The sequence below is a fragment of the Lissotriton vulgaris genome, chromosome 1_1 (genome assembly GCF_964263255.1).
Source record: "Lissotriton vulgaris chromosome 1_1, aLisVul1.2, whole genome shotgun sequence".
NCBI lineage: Eukaryota > Metazoa > Chordata > Amphibia > Caudata > Salamandridae > Lissotriton > Lissotriton vulgaris.
Window position 1 is genome coordinate 1,902,209,862 of NC_141685.1, and position 20,240 is coordinate 1,902,230,101.

General features: G+C 44.5%; 1 protein-coding gene across 1 annotated transcript in view; it reads left to right on the top strand.

Annotated features, from left to right (window-relative positions):
- The window catches only part of IRAK4 (interleukin 1 receptor associated kinase 4), a 126,999-nt gene that overhangs the window by 42,654 nt on the left and 64,105 nt on the right, over positions 1-20,240 (top strand). Inside the window, exon 5 of the mRNA XM_086919522.1 lies at positions 19,523-19,683. Within this exon, the coding sequence (XP_086775648.1) occupies positions 19,523-19,683 (161 nt within the window). The remainder of the gene's footprint in view (positions 1-19,522; positions 19,684-20,240) is intronic.

The following is a 20,240-nucleotide window of genomic DNA, read 5'->3' on the forward strand; positions in this document are numbered from 1 at the left end:
TTTAAGTCAAAGAAGTGCCTTTTCTTGCTTTGGTGAAAATCTGTTAAGTTGTTTTTGAGACATTAGAATAAAAAATTATTTTTTTAATCATCAAATTAAGCCCAACTGTCAGTTGAGATAGAGAGATCTGGACTGCCAGTAAGCATACGGTTTTTGAGACCAGGTTAAAAGAGCAATTAAAAAAAAATACTAACGGTCTGTTGAATAAGGGTTTTCCCCCATCTATTTCGGGTCTCAGGCTACAACTGCAGCCCCAAATGGTCTGATTTTGCTGGCCACAGCAGAAAACTATCTCTTGCAGCCACTGGGGTCCCAGTGTTCTGAAAACATGTTAAAAGAACTAGAAAAGAGGGCAGGGTGAGAACACGCTGCCCCTAAGGTGCAAGTGGGAGAGGGACCCTGTAGCCCCCTCCAACACTCCACCTCCAATAGACCAACAAATGAAAATAACAATTGCTCGTATCACAGAATTACAGACCCTTGACAGACACATTCTCTCTAAACTCGCAGTCCGTAGTCCACGGTCTCAGTACTGAAAACGCATTCTAGGCAATGGATCCCAAAATGGCACCTCAAGTTTCATAGAATGCGGTCCTATGGGTGTTGTTTAGGTCGGTGCTAAGTCTGCAGTCTTAATGTCAAGACCACTTGACATTAAGACCATTGGGAGGGTCCCTTCTGTAGTCCATGGTCTTAATACCAAGACTATGGACTATGAGATGCAAACTTGAGGAAGGTTGTCAAGCCCATAGACTATACGCGCCATTTTGAGTTTTCAGAGTCTGCAGCAGAAAAATAGTCTGGGTACTATTGACACATTTGGGGGCACATCTAATTTAAAAACCTAACTTTTTTGACAAAAAATGACCCCCTTACACACGCCATAGCAGCGCATTCAGTTTTAAGAGGATTGTTTATTCTGTGCTCAAATTCTTTTTTTATGTGCATTCCGGCATGTCTATCAACAAGGGCGGGACTCCCTGCATTGTCTGCAGACTTCCTGTCTAATCAGTGTACTATTTTAATTTTAAAGCGCAGTCTCAGATTCTTAGTGGCTGGAAGCTCAGTGATATTTCCAACACATTAAAAGGTGCCTTTCCCTTGCGTCATGGTAGAAGAACATTCACCATTCCGTGAAGAGTAGGAGACCTGATCAGGCACTGCTGCTACTTACTGCCTCATTTGGTTTCAGAATGGCGCAGTCTGGAGAGGGATAGCTTTCTGCACCATCCTCTGCTGCTGTACAGAAGGGAGGAAGTGTGCAGTACCTTGGAGAGACTATAGATGTGGAGAGGCTGTCTGATGTGTGTGTTTTTCACCTGTTGTGCTGAAGAAAAGAAGCAAAATGCACCCCTGGTCACCTAACCTGTGATCAGAAACCTAGCAGGGAATAACAGGCCTCTACTCCTTTTGTACCTCAGTCATGGTTTTGCATTTAAAGTACAAGCATAAAAAGGAGTAGTCAAGGTGGCAAAAATATTTTATAGTTGAAGCACGGAGAGCAATAATAACAGTGGCATAGGGAGGGATCTTTTTCTATAACTGAATAGGAAAACACATTGCCAAGCGTTTGTGCAGAGGTGCTGGACAAGGAACCGATGGAAAACAATTTGCACCTCAAAATGTTCGTGCTCTACAGCAATGTCAACATTTGGCATGATGAACAAAATTGAAGAACTGATGACCAGAAAATGTAAGAATATTTCACAAAGGTCCATCAATAAAATACAAATTTTAAAAGAGATTGTTTAAGAAAAGTAGAAGCCCCCAAAAACCCAAAATCAAAATTACACTCTTCCTTCGAAAAAAAGCCTGAAAAAAAGTTTCTTTTGAGAACCACCAACAAAATTCAGTATACAAGCTTATCTCTTAACTCAAGCCTTTTGCGGCTGCCCATGACGTCTAATGCACTGGCCTTTGGTGTGCCAAACCCACTACGCAGAGTCACTGCATGTGTGCAGCGGGAGTTGGCCAAAGAGTCTGACCCTGTGCACAATCCACTGCTGGGCAGGCATCCCCTGTTGCTCAAAGCTGTACGCAGCAAGGGTTGGATGCAGCAAACTGTTGTATCCAGTAGACAATTAAAAAAAAATAATTTGAAAAAACAAAGGTTAAAATAGAGGTAACGTTGGGGCGTGGCTACGACAGCCGGCATGGCGGACGCAGCTTAGTGGAGCTCCGTCCCGCCCCCACTCTCCTGACTCTATTATCCTGCCTCCCCCCCCCTGCCTAACCCTCCCCAGCGATAGGAAGGGTATCAGAAGATATCCGACGGCCGCCCTGAAAGTTCTGGCCGTGTCAGAGGTGGTGTGGCTGCGCAGCGGGCCCCGCAGGTGGTGAGGCCTATGCCGCCTGCAGAAGTTGGGACCTCGATTTTGGAGGTGCCCCGGGGACGCGACGAGTGTTGGCGGCCGGCCGGGCCGAGCGAGGGTGCGGCCCGCCTCTGCCCCCGGGACATTGGGTGGAGCATTGGAGCCTGTGAAAAGCCTCGTCGGCCCCAACGCAGCACTGGAGGTCTAGAGCGGGGCCTGGAGGCTGGGACCGGCTGTGCCTGGCCCGGGCAGAGGGCCCATACACTGCATCGCCCTGGAACAAGGTAACCTGCGCTGTGCATACGCTTTTGGAACTCAGCGATATTGGGGTCACGAAGCTGGTTCTGGGGCTCGGCAGTCAGGTCGGGCCGCGGCGGGTTGGGCTGCTAGGACGCACGTGGCTTGTGCCTCTCATTACCTGGCTGACGCTTCCTGGGCCTCGGTGGATGGGTCGGGCCGCGGCGTACCTGTCTGGGGGGGCCCCCCTGCCTGTGCTGCGGAACAAGCGCGACGCCTCATTGTCCCTGTGCCACACATACTGGGGAAGCGGGGGGACTCCGGACTCGGGAGCAGCCCTGGCATTTCCGTACCCGGCCTGAAGTAACGCCGCGGACCGCACCTGGGGGTGTGGTGGGACTACACAAGCCCGAAAGTCAAAGTTGCTGGTGGATTGCGTGGACGAACTGCTTCCTTGCTGTCCGTATTCCTGATTCCGTATTCCTGAAGCTGGTGTGCGGGGGGATTAAAGGCTGGGGCCTCGGTGCGACGACTGGAGGAGAGGGGCCCCCTCGAGTGGAGGGAGGGTCTTCGTAACTTTGTCCCCACCGATCGCCAACCATGACCAGAGGCGGAAGCGGCAGCGGAACCTCAAAACAGGCCACTCTTGACAAATTCACCGGCGCAGGGGGCACAGCTGGAGCCTCCGGGTGCCCCCCACCCCAGGGGCCAGATAATGCAACGCTTTTGGCGGCTATTACCCAGTCCAGGGACACTCTCGACGCAAAGATAGGGGCTGTTGGTGCGGATGTGACTCTACTGCGCCAAGACTTCCGCAACACGGTGGCCCGAATCACGGAGGCTGAAACACGGATCACTGGAGTGGAAGATGATGTCGTGACTTTAAAAAAGAAGGTTGCTGCCATGGAGGGTATCCAGAAGGGCCTGGCGCTCCGAGTGGAGGATGCAGAGGGGCGGGCTCGGCGCAATAACCTACGCTTTGTTGGCTTTCCGGAAGACTGCGAAAAAGGAGATATGGAGTCCTTCCTCACACGCTGGTTAGAGGGCTGGCTACTGCCGGAGTCCCTCTCCCGCTGTTTCGTCATCGAGAGGGCCCATAGGGCGCTGGCTCCTAAACTACCAGTCGGGGAGCGACCACGAGCGGTGATCGCCAAGCTGCTTAATTATCATGACCGGGACACTATCCTGAAACAAGCTCGATTGAAAGAGCCGCTCATGTGTGAGAATCAACGGATCCTAATATTCCCGGACCACACAAAGCTAGTACAGCGCCAAAGACAATCCTTCGCGGACGCCAAGGCTCGCCTGAGAGGCCTCAAGATCCAGTATGCCCTGCTCTATCCGGCCGGCTTGCGGGTGATCTATCAGTCCCGCACTCTCTTCTTCAACTCTCCGGAGGAAGTATTCAACTGGCCCGTCCTGCGCGCGTTGGAGCCCGGAAGATGCTGGGCTGGACCCCCCCTCTAACGAGTCAACTCTATCAACTCTTAGAAGAATGGGGAGGAAAAAGGCAATTCAACCCGCTACTAAGGAGGTAACAATTACTACCCTTGATAGTTTTCTGAAAAGGCTACAACCTCTTAGGACAAAGAAACTGCATATGCAAAGAAGAAAAAAATCCAAATGCAAAAAATGGAAGGTGCACTCAATGAGAGTCCAAAGGAAAGAAAGTATATTGTTTATCTTCTTCTTTATTAGCAGTTTTTTTCAATTACAGGCACAGCCAACGCGTTTCGTTCCATTAACCTTGTGGAACTTCGTCAGGGCGAATTGATTCAGTATTGAAAGGCTACAACCTCTTAGGACAAAGAAACTGCATATGCAAAGAAGAGACTGTCCTTGGGAGTGGGGGGCCATGCACCAGACTCTATACATTCACCCAGTGGGTCTCTTATTCCTCTTTCAGCCGACCTGCTCACTGCTTGTGACTCCTCCCAGACAACTTTCTCTATGCCTGTACGTTCTGCTAGAAATCAGCAAACACCTAACATACCTAATCATGCGACAACAAGGAAAAGGTGTCTGCCTAAACCCTCTGCAACTATTACTGCCAAAAATGCCAGAAAGGGTCATTCTTTTTCAGGACGCACAGACTACATCGGCCCCCTTTTAAAATAACACCACATTGACACTGAATTGGTAGGATATTGAAGCAAATTTCATAAAGGTAATAGACCCAATCGTTTCCCGCCTAGATGCGATTGAACGTACTTTTGCAGACTTTGTGGCTAATAAATCTCCTTCACAACCTGCATTACAATCAGGGGAGATAATCCGGCCATCCCAGTGAATGTTACCCTAAGCTATGGCGCCACTATTCATAATCACCCCTAGGGGGGAGAAAATAAATTTGTCTGCAGATAGTCAAATTGTAGTCCGGACTCACCCGAAGAATATACTGAATCCACGTGACACCGCACAGTTGAGCATAGCTCCTTCCAAAAATTTGCACTGGGTCGGCCCTATAGATTTAAACTCTAGCACGGACACAGCCCCAAATAGCAGCATAATTATTAGGCAAAATTCCAACCTTAAAGTGAACAGTGATTCCTTGTCCCTGAATTTACCACCTGTGGCATGCCCATATGTGCTAATTCTGGTTTACGTCCTACATCTTAGAGCTTCCAAAATGGAATCCACCACACAACTGATGGCCAAGGCTCGACACTGGTTAGCACAAGCTACCAATGTCGGACATTTAATACAAGACCACTTGATTATGGCCAGAAGAGTCCCTTGGGTAGGTCAAGATGCAAAATCAATCGAAAATTATTGTATTGTTCTAAATTTTAATAATCACTTGCTGGTGAAGAACCTGTTATGTCAATTACCAGTGGTACCCTCTATACAGTCCAAGATTTTCACTGTTCCACTATGTTTTTTCTACTAACCCCCCTTTTTACTTAAAAACAACACATAAAGTTTAGGACCTTTTTAAAAAACTAATTTACGTGCCTCACAGCTAGACAATAATGACATACCTCTATAGAATCGATACACCCCGTTAGAGAATATAGATAGTTGTGATTGCCCCTCCCCAGAGAGGCTACACAAGTGGGAATCTAAGCAGGCCCTTAGATTCAACATTCATAGGATGAAGCAGTGCCAGGTGAACGATTGGTTCCCTGTTGGATGATTCACTGGTGTTGAGAGGGAAGGCTGTACAGGTGCTGTCCTTATCACAATGGTGTATCCTTTGCATCAAGAATGTTGTGCCTTGGTCTAGAACGATCATCCTGAGGGTCTTAGGTTCTGTTTTGGGCATATGTTCGACATCCACTTGGACATTCGTTCATACTTTAACCAGGCACTACTCCCTCAAATCTTTTTTTTTCCCCCTATCATGTAGAGGCTAATGTTAGGATACCATTGGGATCCAGCCGGATACCCTGTAGGAATATTGCCTCCAGAGGATTAGGATCAGACAAATCTTGTTCGGGTTTGTTATAAGGTATGCGTGCATCTGGGTGAAACTAGTGATGTGCGGACTGGGCCTGTGCGACCAGATAGTATAAATAAAAGTCGGGTACTGCAAATCCACTGCGCTCGTAGGGGAGTGGAAGTGTATATCAGGCTATCCGCAGCCGCTGACCTGCCCAAACCAAGCGTAGCAGTTGGCCGCTTAGCTGTGAAAAGAATGCCTTAGTTAGTGGGATGGGTATGTTTACGAATAGATATAGAAACCGGGGGAGAACGTTCATTTTGATAAGGAGAATGCGGCTGGCCATGGACAGCGGCACCCAGATCTAATGGTCCACCTGTGGAGCCAGCTTGTCCATTGCAGGGCCGTAGTGAAGGCAAATTATTTGTTCTTTGCTTCCATGAAGGGGAACGTTACCTCCAGCATGGACAGCCAATTCTGTAAGTGGGAAAAGCTCAGACTTGTGCCAGTTGATGCATATAGTCTCTCGAATCTTAATTCTGCAAGTAGAGACATTTTCCCCACTTTGTCCTGATAGACTACCAGTTGTAAAGTCCACTCCTCAGATCCACCTCATTGGAAGGGAAATCGCTTTGGTATCAATTCCCAAAGTAAGTAATCTGCAGTGTCTAAGGACGTGGAATATGCAATGAATAAACTAACAAAAGTGGGCTAGGGGGAGAGCTTACATGCAGCTCAGTTGTCAAGTCAAGTCGAGGATTTGTATAGCGCACTACTCACCCAGAGGGTCTCAAGGCGCTTGAGGGGGGGGGGGGGGTTCGTTACTTATCGAATAGCCAAGTTTTGAGTTGTTTTCTGAAGGAGAGGTGGTTCTGTGTAAGGCGGAGGTGGGTGGGGAGGGAGTTCCAGGTTTTGGCCGCTAAGTAGAAGAATGATCTTCCTCCCATGGTGGTTCTTCGGATGCGTGGAATCGCGGCGAGGGCTTGATTGGATGATTGTAATTGGCGGGTGGGGGTGTAGAAGGTCAGGCGCGTGTTGAGGTATTTGGGTCCCAGGTCGTAGAGGGCCTTGTGTGCGTGGGTGAGGAGGCGGAACGTTATTCTCTTGTTGACGGGGAGCCAATGAAGGTCTCTCAGGTGACCGGATATGTGATTGTGGCGGGGTATGTCTAGGATGAGTCGGGCGGAGGCGTTCTGAATGCGTTGGAGTTTATTCTGTAATTTGGCTGTGGTTCCGGCGTAGAGGGTGTTTCCGTAGTCCAGTCGGCTTGTGACGAGTGCTTGGGTGACCGTCTTTCTTGTTTCGGTGGGGATCCAGCGGAAGATCATTCTGAACATATGTAGGATGTTAAAGCATGATGATGAGATGGTGTTGACTTGTCTGGTCATCGAGAGGGAGGAGTCTAGAATGAATCCCAGGTTGCGGGCATGGTCCGCTGGTTTGGGTGCGCTGCCCAGGGCCGGTGGCCACCATGAGTCGTCCCATGCGGAGGGGGATGATCCTAGGATGAGGACTTCCGTCTTGTCAAAATTCAGTTTTAAGCGGTTGTTCTTCATCCACTCGGCTACGTCTTTCATCCCTTCGTGTAGGTTAGTTTTGGCGGTGTTTGGGTCTTTGGTGAGGGAGAGGATCAGCTGTGTGTCGTCGGCATAGGAGATGATGTTGAGGTTGTGCTGGCGTGCGATGGAAGCGAGGGGGCTCATGTAGACGTTGAAAAGGGTGGGGCTGAGTGAAGATCCTTGAGGTACCCCGCAGATGACTTTGGTGGCCTCTAACCTGAAAGAGGGAGGCGGACTCTCTGAGTTCTTCTGGCGAGGAACGAGATGATCCAGTCCAGTGCTTTTCCTTGTATCCCGACGTTTCTGAGGCGTTGTACAAGGGTGCTATGACAGACCGTGTCAAACGCTGCGGAGAGGTCCAGGAGGATGAGGGCAGCTGTTTCTCCATTGTCGAGTAGTGTTCGGATGTCGTCTGTGGCTGCGATGTCCACTAGAAAGAACATTATTGAAGGTAAGTAACTTATTTGTCGATTTAACCTGAATCGGTCACTGTTTCTCTTTTTGTCGGATCATGGTTGTGGTCAAACACCTAGTCACGCTAATTATTGAGAGGCACTACTCATGAATATGCTGTTCCACAAAACATAACGATCATCATGGATACTTTGATTCTGTCATGCACACACCGAAGAGGAAAGTGGACATGTGGTAGATGTGTCTCTTGTCTTTCCAACTGGACAAAAGCATGTTTTCTTGGTCGAATCTGTTCATCTTCAACCTTGGGACTGCTTTCATGCAATCCACTATGCTACAAATGTTTATGGACAAGTGAGCCTGCGAAACAGTGGGTTGTGGGGGAAAAAGGTAATTACAGTGAAGACGGGTGCCTCTTTAACTGCAGAGTCAGTCTCATTTATCCTTCTTTGACTCGCACTGCACAATAATCCTCCTTTTATCGCACATAGATATCCAGATCCCACTCCTTTGAGCAAACTTTAAACTGTGCCGTGATTGTAGTGCCCACTTCTCATATACAACAAGTGAAGCAGCCTCCAGTCCTATATCAGTTCCTAATATTAACTCTAGTTTATTTTTGTGTACATGCAACTCTTCATGCTTTACATCAAAACTCCCTGTGTAGTGCAAGCAATTGTGTGAACACCAGACCATGAAAGGACATTGAAGGCATAGGCCTTCAGTGTGGTGCATCTCTGTGTGAAGGATGGAGAAGGAAACTAATGAAGTCATAGCTATAGTATGCTGTTCAAAGAGCCCCTGCAACCTGCTGCTGCTCTTGATGGTCTTATGTACAGCCTCCATTTAAATCTAATGCCTTAGCCAATCGATGGGGCTAGAGTTATTTTGGGCCACGGCCACGGCCCAATAACCAAGAAACCCTGGCCCCATGGTATAAAAAGACTCCACCACCTCCATGATACCGCCCACCCCTAGTATGACTAACCAATGGCAATATAATCCTGCTCATACAATTTACTTTTCTACTCCCACACCTTACTCCTATGAAAGACCATCCGCCATCTGAAAGCTGTCACCCGTTACACCATGGCGCTTGCCATGGTCCCTCGCTCTCTTGTCATTCTCTGCCTTTCTTAATAGTGCCATCCACAGTGCCAAGAATTACCAAGCCACTGCATTTGACACATTTGCCCAGGCAGCCTTCTTCCTCTCCTCAGAACTGCTGGCTGCAGTACTGAACAACCTAATGTGGCAACTGGTCCCAATATCTAAAAGCATTCAGTGACGAACCCAGGCTCCAAAGCTGCACCATTCCATATACGGGCCTTCACTACAGATCGACGTTAAATACAACCAACCAAGTCTGCAGCCGAACTTCCTATGTGTTTCAAAGCCCAGGTAGCACTCTAATCTCCTGTCCCACCATTTCTGTGCAATACCCACTCCACCTAATACTGGTCACATTGTAGCATAAGCTTCTGCTGCAGTATCTAATTGGTGTGAGAGATCACGCCAGCTACTGTTGGCTTATCCCTTGGAAAATAATGATCATTAAATAGGCAATCTAAAATGCAGGAGCATATATGAAGAACCCTGGGACAGAAAAGGCTCACTCCATTTAACCCTCACCTCTCATGAGACCGCGGACAGCCCTGAGTGGTATACATTCTCACACAGTGTACCTATCACAGCATGACCTACAAGAGTCACTTGGAGAGCTGGCGGACTAGGTAGCAGGAGTAGCACATTTCCCCCATCTTCTTCTAAACACCAGTTATGCAGGGAACCCTTCACTTTCCTCTGACACTGATGCTCTCTGCACAGCCACCTCCTTTCTCACCAACAACTCCGGTTGGTCAATTATCTCTACTCTTCAGGGCAAGACGGTCTACAGAGGGTTCCACTGTCCTGTCAGCACTACTGTAGATATCGCAGAGCCTTCAGACCAGCAGCCCCTGCAACCATCCCCCAATTGAAGTATCTTTTCCACATCGTTTTCCCCACCATTGCTTTCCTGGGTGGACATCATCTACACAGCACATCCACGGTGGCCACCCAGGCACCTTCACATTCGCAATCATTTTCCATCTGTGAATTGTAATCCTGCCCATACCCACAGCACCATTTTTTCTAGCTCCTGAATCCAGCGTTTGTTGCAAGAAATAGAATGACTTCTTGAAGCACCAGTTTTCCCCGGGCCCTAATAGACTACCTTAATATTTTTTATCTTTACTGATGCAGTGCCAATTTAAATCTTTTCACAAAAAATGTTTGTCAAATCATCCCTTTCAAGTTTTACGAAATTCCACACATCCTTTGACGTGCTAATCAGTTTTTTATAAGAGCTATGGGTAATTCAATTTCTCATATCCAATCTTTATTCAGCACACAAAATAGTAGAATGTATCTGTTCAGTGGGATAACCTGGTTGTATCCGAAATAGAGCAGGTAGTAGCTTCCAGTTTACACTTGATTTGTTGTCCCCTCTTGCTGAGGGGAGGGGCTTGAATCTGGTAATTACCATTTTATTTGATGGGGGAATAGTGATCTCTCTTTATTCTGGTCCTTCATCTTATGTTTAGATTTAAGAGCATTCAATGCTGAGCTAACTGAAAACAGTAATAATATATTTACCTTGATCAAATGATCAATACACAGTTACGCCTCACAGACCTGAGCTGGACACTTAATTTGTCCTACTTCTCCTGAACTTTTAATGTGCTACAAAGTTCATTGCTGTTCCCTGCAATTCGAGTAATTCTTTAAAAGTTCTATTTACTTTTTCTCTCTGGGCCATGTTGAGATTAAAGCAATATGCGTTAATGATACATGAGTTTTTTCCAGTACTGTTTCAATTTTCAACCATAGCATCTGTGAATGCTATAAATGTTAGTTACCATGTTGGTGTCTGCTACTACCACGTTTAAGTATGTTACACACAGAAATTCTGAACTTTTTGTATGACTGAATATTGTAAACAAGCTCTTTAATCTCCTGTCTGGGTGTCCATTCTTTATAACAATTTGAAAGACATAATCTGTTTCCATGGGTTCCTGCATTTGTGGTCTTTGCCTTTTGGTTTTTTATTTAGTTCATACATTTTGCAGAAGAAAACATTACCATTTGCATTTTAAATTATGCAGTCTGTAGCCAAAGGACTCCTCTTAACACTATTCTTACTTCTTGGATCTTTATTATGTATTTCTCTATAGTCCTACATCTACTCTTAGCAATAGCAATATATACAATCCCAGTGATTTTATTTATCCTTCATATAGTCTGTGTCTTCTGACCGTGAGTCCAATTCAGAGTGGAGCACGTCCTTAACTGAGTATTGTATCTGGTTATTGGTGTATTCCGGATTCAATTGTGGAGTTCAAGAAGGCCTTCTATTTGTCCTTTTCCTACTTTACCATTTTTTGTCTTCCACTATTACGTTTTTAACCATGTTTTTAATTCTTCTTCCCAGACAAGCAATGTTTTAGTTTGGCATGTATGAGTACTTGCTTTCCAGAATTTATAGTTTGTGACATCACAATCTTAATTGTATATTACATTACCTTTAGCTGGATTCCCAGTCATAATGTTTATCCTCTTGATACATTCAGTTTTTATTTGAAGCAAACTGCAGAACAATTAAGAAGAGGACGTTTTTTTTCCTTTATGCCCCTGAGTAAAATATCAGCTAGCACAGCATGATCCATTCGATACTAGGAGAGAACAAGAACGTGGTATTGAACCATACCCTGGACAGCTCATGGATTCCATTTACTTACTAGGTCAATCTTTGTTATGGAAGTATTGAGGTAAAACATGCAAATATACATAAGATTAGATAATCTCTTTGTATGTCACATAGTGTTACTCAATTTTGCAATATTTACTGTGTGCCTTTGGCTTTGTTTTAATTGTAATGGTGTAGCTTTGGGGCATAAAACAAAGACCAGACAACATGTGTTTCACCAATTAAAGCCACACAGGGTTAGGACTTTCTCAATGCTAATTCACCAAAGTTTGCACTCTTGAGGTGGACACCCATAAGCGGAAATGTTTAGGTTGGCATCTTTGAAACTGTCATCTGGCTATGGGGATTTGTCGGGGCAAACATTAGTTGTAAGCAAGAAAACCAGCAGTAGCGGAATGGGAGCAATTTAGAAACTTAAACTTGGAAGTGCATGTATATGAGGTCTTGAACTATAGAACATGATTGGAATCACTGTCCCAGCAGTTAGGAAAAAGTTTGGGTGTGTACAGTTGGAAGTTGTCGGGAGTAGTCTATATATCTGGAATGAAAAATGACAGCCCTGTTAATATATGAGCTTCTCACCCCTTCTTTATACCTAGGACTACTGTCCAATTCCTGGGTTGCTGACATGAAGTTGTGGTGGCAGCATATTGATGGTCTGTAGATTAATAATATTGAACAGAAGATTTTCCTGGTGCAAGAGTGGCTCTTTGCCTACCCTTCAAACTTGTGGAATGTTTTGATTAGATGTGATACACAGACCCTGGCATTCACATCTCTGGTTTGCGGGAAAGTGTATCTAGGTTAGGTATGGATGATAGCACTATCACATGCAGAATCCGTTTTGGATAGCCCCTTGTTTGTGATAGCACAAGATGCAGGATGAAATATAGCTTACCCAGACAGTGGAAATGTATTGTCTGTTTTCTTAGGGCTGAAGGGAGGAGCTTCAAGCATTGAAGTGTGAGAAGATGGAGACAAGGTACTCTTAAACAATTCTCTGAGGACCTTTTAGTAGGTGATTGCTGATGAATCCTACCACAGCACTCCCATTTGGTTCATGTTAGGGGAAGTGGGGTGAGTCAGCACATTCTGTTAAGGTCGAGAAAGTTTCTAGGCTGGGCGCCTACCCTTTTGTTTGTCCCCGATTGTCAATTCAGGAAGGCTGATGATAGCCAAGTACAGAATCCTCAAGCTTCTCTGAGTCTGAGTCTGCGAGTCTATACTGCAGACATTTGAAACATAACCAGCCCCAAAGCCTTTGCTAGACTTTAGACACCAGATCGACATCCTCCAAAATTTTGTATAAAGGTGGGACCCAAACCAACCCAGTTGGTTCCAGTTTATTCTTGAACAAGTAAAATAGTGTTCCACAGAGTACTCCAGAGATGCTGTGATCCAAGGTTGTTGTCTGCATGACCGCCAATCTCCCAGATGTGAGAAGATATCACCTAAAGTCTGCCCAACCTGCTGAAGAAGCTAAGGGGCTGCTTAATGCATAGAAGACTTCCCGTCTGCTCAAAGAGGGAAGGAGAGTGCCTGGATCTGTAGAAGGAAAGGGTGTTCAGGAGAAACCCAACCATTTTGCAGGCATGCAGAGTTCCCATAAAAGTGGTCTTGTACCAGGAGAGGCCGAACCAAGCTGTGAAGGCATCACCAAGCCCATGTGTGTAGTTCATGTGGCAAACTGTATGAAGCATTGATGACCCCAATCGACAGTGTGCGGTCCGGTATCCCTACAGCATGACCTGAGGGTCATGTTCTCACACTGCTCAAGAGCAAAAAAACTGCCTTATTTGCCAACTGGCATGCTAGTTGCTTGCACAGCCTAATGTGAGGTAGTATTGTTATCTTTCCTCTTGACCCTGTAGATATTATTTTCACTATAGACGCTGTGTTAAACCACTGTATATGGTGTGAGGTTTGTCATACTTGAATAGAGCCTCTTAGATGTGTTTGAAGAAACATGTGCGTGAACCTCCATTACTGTCTGTAGTATTTAATTTTGCTGTGACATTAAAATATGTCTCTTATTAATAAGACCAGCACTTATCTAGACCTTGAAGTCATTGTGTCTGAGGTTTGACTATTTGAGTTCAGAGTTTCTGTCCCCCAAACTTTTCCCCTCAGAAGGGTTTGACCTCTTACCCTTGCTACCCCGAGATTCAAATATGGAAATTGAGACCATGTATTAATTTGTATATTTGTAGAGGTCTTTACACCAAAGGTGGCCTACAACGCTGAAGTGAAAGTGAAATATCAAATACAGACAGAATTGACAGAAATATGCTACCGGATAGTTCTGCATTGTGAACCTATTCTTGATCATCTAGTGCTTAGGTTTGGAAAAGCATATTATTTATGTGACAAAGAGTTCGACTATTGGAGGTAGGTGAAGTGGGCATGGCTCATAGTGACCTTGACCAAAAACTCAGAATTAGCCGTATTCAAATAGTTATTTTTTTAATTGGCTTTGGAGCATCTATTATGTCTAAAATACAGCATCCTTCAGGAACCAAATTTCTTTAGCGACTGTACTAATGAAGCTGGTGTTTTTCAGACAAGATATATGTTTTTTTTGTTGTTGTTAGTGTTGTGCATGGTGTGCCATCGGACTCAAACAGCACCACAGTGACGAGGCCCAAACAGGACTAAATCGGTTTGGGGTTGATTGTGCTTCTTTTCAGAGGGGACCTGGCCTGGCGCTTCGGGCTGGAATGCTTGCATTGGAGCAGGATCAAGGTTGATTTACATCTGACTGGTTCCTTTCTGCGATGTAAAAGTGGGCAAAAAAACAATGGGATGTGACGCTAATAATTACCAGTGGCTGAGATGAACAAAATCATTTTTTTTGTATTTTTCAATGCAATGCCATTTGCGAAGAGGGCACAGTCAGGAAGAGAGTACAAGTATTAACAGAGTGGGAAGAATTGGTGAGAGGAATAAGAGTCCTAGAAACCGAATGCCAGCACTATAATCACCAGAAGAACAAGCATTTGCAAAGCCAAAAGGTTTAGTCGATGACAGCTATTGGTTTTTGGAATGATTTGAAGCCATGCTGTACAGCAGTATGGTTACCGTGCAGCGTTGCTAAAAATATTTACAAAAAAAAAAAAAAAAAAGGGTGGGGCAGGAGGGGTATTGCATTCATTCATCACTTGGAGCTCTTGGTTACTCCAGTACCTTCCGACCTTCTTGGCTCATGTGAATACCTCTCACTTTCCAAATTAAATACAGAGAAACAAATATGCAAGGTCCATGCATTCTATCACCCACCCAGCAAGAATGAACCTTTTATCGGCCACCTAATGGGGATCATCACAGCAAACTCATTCCCACACTCCAATGACAAATTCCTAGGGGACTTCAACCTCCACTGGAACAATCCTAGCAACATCCAGGTCAACATCTTTATAGGCTTCCTAGCAGATCAAAACCCAGTCCAAGCCTGTACGCTTCCAACTCGCATGAAAGGCTCCATCCCAAACGAGACATCTCCAAAGAAAAAGCTGTGAACTTAACCTCAATTGTGCCTTGCAACTGGTCAGATCATCACATAATAACTTTCCAAATTCCAGGAGTAATAAAGTAAAACCGCATTCAACCAATCAAACCCAAACAATAGGTAAGGGACACAAAGAGTGTGGACAACGAGAAGCTAGCATCGCTGTGTAGGAAGGATCATCCCCCTCCCAGAAATATGATAAAAGTTAGCGAAATTATGGAGCATTACAATGCGAAGATGTCAAAGATAATGGATTCAATAGCTCAGTTAAAACTAAAACGAATTGCGGACAAAGATAAAAATCCCTGTGCCAATGGAGCACTAAATGAAGAAAGGCGCAAGCTGAGACTAGCAGAATGGTAATGGAGACAACTACCGTCATCCCCACAACTAAAACTGCTAAGAAAAACCAAAAGCACCTACAACAAAAATATTCTCAAATCAAAAAAAGAATTCTTCAGTACAGAATTGGAGAAAGCGAAAAACAGACCTTGGAAACTTTTTGAACTGGTAAAACATCAATCAAACAAAATGGCCACATCCGCGCTAGAAACAACAAAATCTCATGTTAGCTGCGAAGAATTCTCAAAGTTCTTTACATCTAAGGCCAAGTCCATGGAAGGTGAGTTCAGGATAGCATCCTCTACATTGTAGGCTTCACAACTAAGTGATTCAACACTACTCCATCAGTCAGTACCCACAAATGAAGCTCAATGGTCTACTTTCACATTATATGACCACAACAATATCTTCATAATCATATCGGCCATTAAGCCAAACAACCACTACAACGATCCACTCCCAGAAAAGTTTGTGCCGTCCATCGACCAGACTATCACCCTAGTTGAACATCGATATTTAAGGCTTCCCTGTTTTAAGGATCCTTTCCAGACTTCCTCAAGATGGGCAAAGTCATTCCCATCATTAAAACAAATGACAGAGAATCCCACAAACCCTAACACCTTTCGTCCAGTATCCAACATTCGCCTATTAGCAGAAGTGATAAAAAAGTGTGTGCATCAACAACTAAGTCAATATATCTCTTAATTTAAACTACTAGATTTTTTCTAGGAATTAAGGGCGACGATACTATGGTTAATAAGCAATCAGTTTAAACTAAACATGCAAAAAAACGGAATTTCTCCAAATATCCCCCTCCAAAAGCTCGCCATTATAAAAGAATGGACCACTTTGATCACCGCGCTTAAATGAACCCCGAGCATTGTGGAATCAACCAAATCACTAGGAACCCCACTAGACCAGAGCCTGAACATGCAATCCCACATCAACTCATTGGCTAGGAATGTACGATTTCACCTGAACTATAATAGGAAACTGAAACCAATAATTGAAACAGCATATCTCAAAATGGCAGTCCGGCATTAGTAATCTCGAGGATTAAATATGGAGGCACAACACTTTCAGGGCTTCTCAAGATTGCAAAAGATCCTTTAAATGGCCTGCCTCAACCTAGCAACAAGGCTTATAACAGGTTCAAAAAAATCGACCACATCTCTCCTCACCTGAAAGCGCTAAATTGGCTACCTTACGAAGCCAGAATTCAACTCAAAATGGCGTTGTTTCACACACAAACCGTTTGCGCTTCATTTCACCAAGGTATCTAGCTCAGAAATTAGGGATTTCCAGTGGAAGCAGATAATTCAGGAGCACCAGTGATCTAGTGCTGAATCCACAGATTTTCCGGAAGTAAAAAAACTTATGACCGAGCGTTCTTGAGTGTTGCTCTGAGAATCTGGAATTTGCTACCTCCAAGCAGCAGAAGGTTACCTAACTCCGCAAGATTCAAGAAAGAAACCAAGATCTTTCTAATGAGCAAATTCCTACCGTAACCATTACCGAACAACCTTATTAGATTCACCTAAAACCTCTTGCTTTAAGATTCACAAGCATCTCTTGCTAAGGTCCAATTTCACCTGTTTTGTATAGGTTCTTGCATTCCTTTGTACTATGGTTCCTCTAGACTTACATTCTGTGAATGTGCAAAAGTCTTTGTTGCTGAATAAAGTTACTGTTACAATTTTGAATGGGGTTCAATGTGTTAAAGGCTTTCCAGAGTAATGTACTATGGAAAAATTATTCACATCTTTACTGTGAAGCGCTCTGATATTCTATGGGTTCAAGTTCGCGCTATAAAAAACCACTGAATAAATAAAATATATAAATAAAAAGCAGTATGACATGGCTTGCACTCTTTAAATAATTAGTTCTAGCTTTTTTAAACGTTCATTCTTATTTTTAGCCCTTCGCTCCCCCGCCTGTCTTGCCTTTCCTCTTTCCCTGCCCATATCCTTATTTAACTCCCCCCTCCATTTTGCCTCATCCCCTAACCTATTCCTCCATTTGTGGAAAAAATAAAATGTTTTCGGGAGTGTATTGCGGTATGGCTCCACAGAGGAAGAACGGCGCTGGCACGCACACAGATAGTGGAGGGTGGGCAGGAAGAGCTGGGGCAAGCACATGGACACTAGACGCTGGGGGGATGGGCTTCGGAAAGTACATGGACAATGGAGGGTTGGCATTAGGAATGGGGCTTGTACTGGGACAAAGGTGGGTAGGTGGAAGGGGATAAAGCAATCACATGCGCAATGGAGGGTGGATGGTAAAGGCTAGGGTATGTGCACATACCGTGCAGGAGGGGCTGGAGGAAGCACACAAACAAGTCTTGGCAAGAGGGATGGGGAACACACAATAGATGGTGTGGTCCGGATGCTTTGGGGGGAGGGTCCAGACAATGGAGTTTGGGTGGGAGGTGCTGAGGAAGCAAACCCACAATAGCTAGTGGGTGGAGCGGCTGGGGGAAGCACACAGTTAACGGTGACTCGGCTAGAAGTTCTGGGGGCAGCACACTGACAATGGACGGTGGGCCGAAGGGGCTGGGGTAGCATACGGACAATGGAGGGTCCGCCAGAGAGGAATAGTGCAGAAACACAGAGCGGGGAATGTACACAAGGAAGACAGCTGGTAAACACAGTCACTCTCGTAGACATAAAGAAAAAAGAAAAAAATAGACCCCACAAAAGCTGGCATTGGAAAGGCACAGTAATACGTCCATGCTCCAGGGGAAGGTCAAGCACAATAAATGGAAGGAAAGCATCCTGAAGCTGGCAAATTAGTAGCAAGCAAATGAGTGACAATGAAGCCATCCAGTGGTTATCAGTGGGCAACCTCTAAGCCCACTGTATGGTAACAAAAGGTCTTGCCAGAGACGGCACATGCTCCGTCGAAGGTAGGATCTAAAAAGTGGGTTTGTTTTAAGTACCCTGTAGTAAGCTCAAAGCTAATCCTTACCAATTTAATAATATTAAAAGAGTAGTTGTTGTTGCTGTAAAATACAGACTCAAAGGTCACAGGAAGTGAAGGAAAGAACAGATTGGGGAAAATTGAAGGCACGAATAGGAGTCCTAGAAACAGGAAGCCAGCATTATAATCACAAAAAGAACAAGCATTGCCAAAGCCTTTAGTTCTCACCTATGAGAGCTAATGACTTTGGCAATTATTTGTAGCCATGCTGTACCTTAAAGGAAAATGGGATGTGTGTAAAAAGAAAAAATGAAACTTTGCCGTTTAATTTTTCAAGAGAAGGCAGTGGTCAGTGGGACTGTGAGAATGGGCTACTGCCAGTTTGAAACTGTGATAAGGTATTACTGAAAATCGATCACAAAACAGTAATACATACCATACCGATTCGATATTTGTAAAGGAAGCCCTGAACATGACCCTTCCAAATACCAAATCGCAAATGCAAAATGCGATTCTGTAACAATTTACCAAATCGCCTTTTGTACATTTAAAACAGCATTTTTCAGGTCGCAAACAGCCCAATTCTGTGAATCAGGCCTTTTGCAACCAGATTTTTTTTTAACATCTGGCCCATAATTTTCTACAGGGCAGAAAGTCATGTTTGCCTTCTTGCCTTTTGGAGGTGACTTAGAGATGCCTGGTAGTTATGTACCTATGTGTAAGAAATGTGAAAGTGCATGTCCTTTACCAAGGTCTTGAGGGACGAACCCACTTAATCCCTATGCACTGTGCCATCTTTGAACATTTTAATGAACCATTGCTTACACTAGTGCCTCTTAAATTAGAGTACACCTCCATTGGCTAAACAGTATGGCTACAATATGGTGGTGTGTTCACGCTCTTTTTCTGCTGCCTGTCAGCCCCATTATTGTTTCATAGATAATCTTCATTGCCCTCTAAATATATGAAATGCAGACATTAACAATACATGTGTTCTTATATCCAGCACAGTGGCCTAGTGAATGGACAACTGCCCCCTGTTATTTTTGAAACTGACAACAAAACAAAATTCTTCTAACTACAATTTTGTTTTCTGTGTTTCAGACTTTCGCAGATTTTCATTTGATGATTTGAAAAGGATTACGGGAAACTTCAATGAACAGCCTGTGTCTGCTGGAGGTTGTAAACTGGGTGAGGGGGGCTTTGGAGTCGTATATAAAGGTTACATCAATGAAAAAGTTGTTGCAGTGAAAAAGCTATCAAATGTAAGTAATTGACAAGACTTATATCAATGAGCACAACACTGTGAAATAGTGGTGATATTTTGGCAGTTTCTTCCATAATTCCAGTTTCTGTTAAGTTGGGGTAGTAAGGTAAATTCCCTTTTAGACTACTAAAAATATCTAGTTTAAACCTTTAACCATTAACTATGCCTCCGCTATCAGCATAGCTGATGAATAGCTTTCACATGAAGTATCAGCCATGGAAGGAAACATTGTCTGGCCTAAGGAAATAACACCAGCAACACCCAGGTCTAGGATAGCATGAATTTTCACTAAATTATTAGCTTAAAAAGGTTTTCAAAGTGCGCTAACTTTATAGTAATACACTTCCTTAACATTTTGTTTGAGGCATGTGTGCTGTAGATACGCATGCTGTGCATACTCCTGCCATCTAGTGTTGGGTCCCGATGGTTGCAAGTTGTTTTTCTTCAAAGAAGTCTTTCCAGTCTCAAGGTAAGGTGACTCCTCCTTTCGGTGATAGTGTGCATAGGCATCTACTCCATTGTTAGATTGTTATTTTCCACCATCGAGTTTGAAGG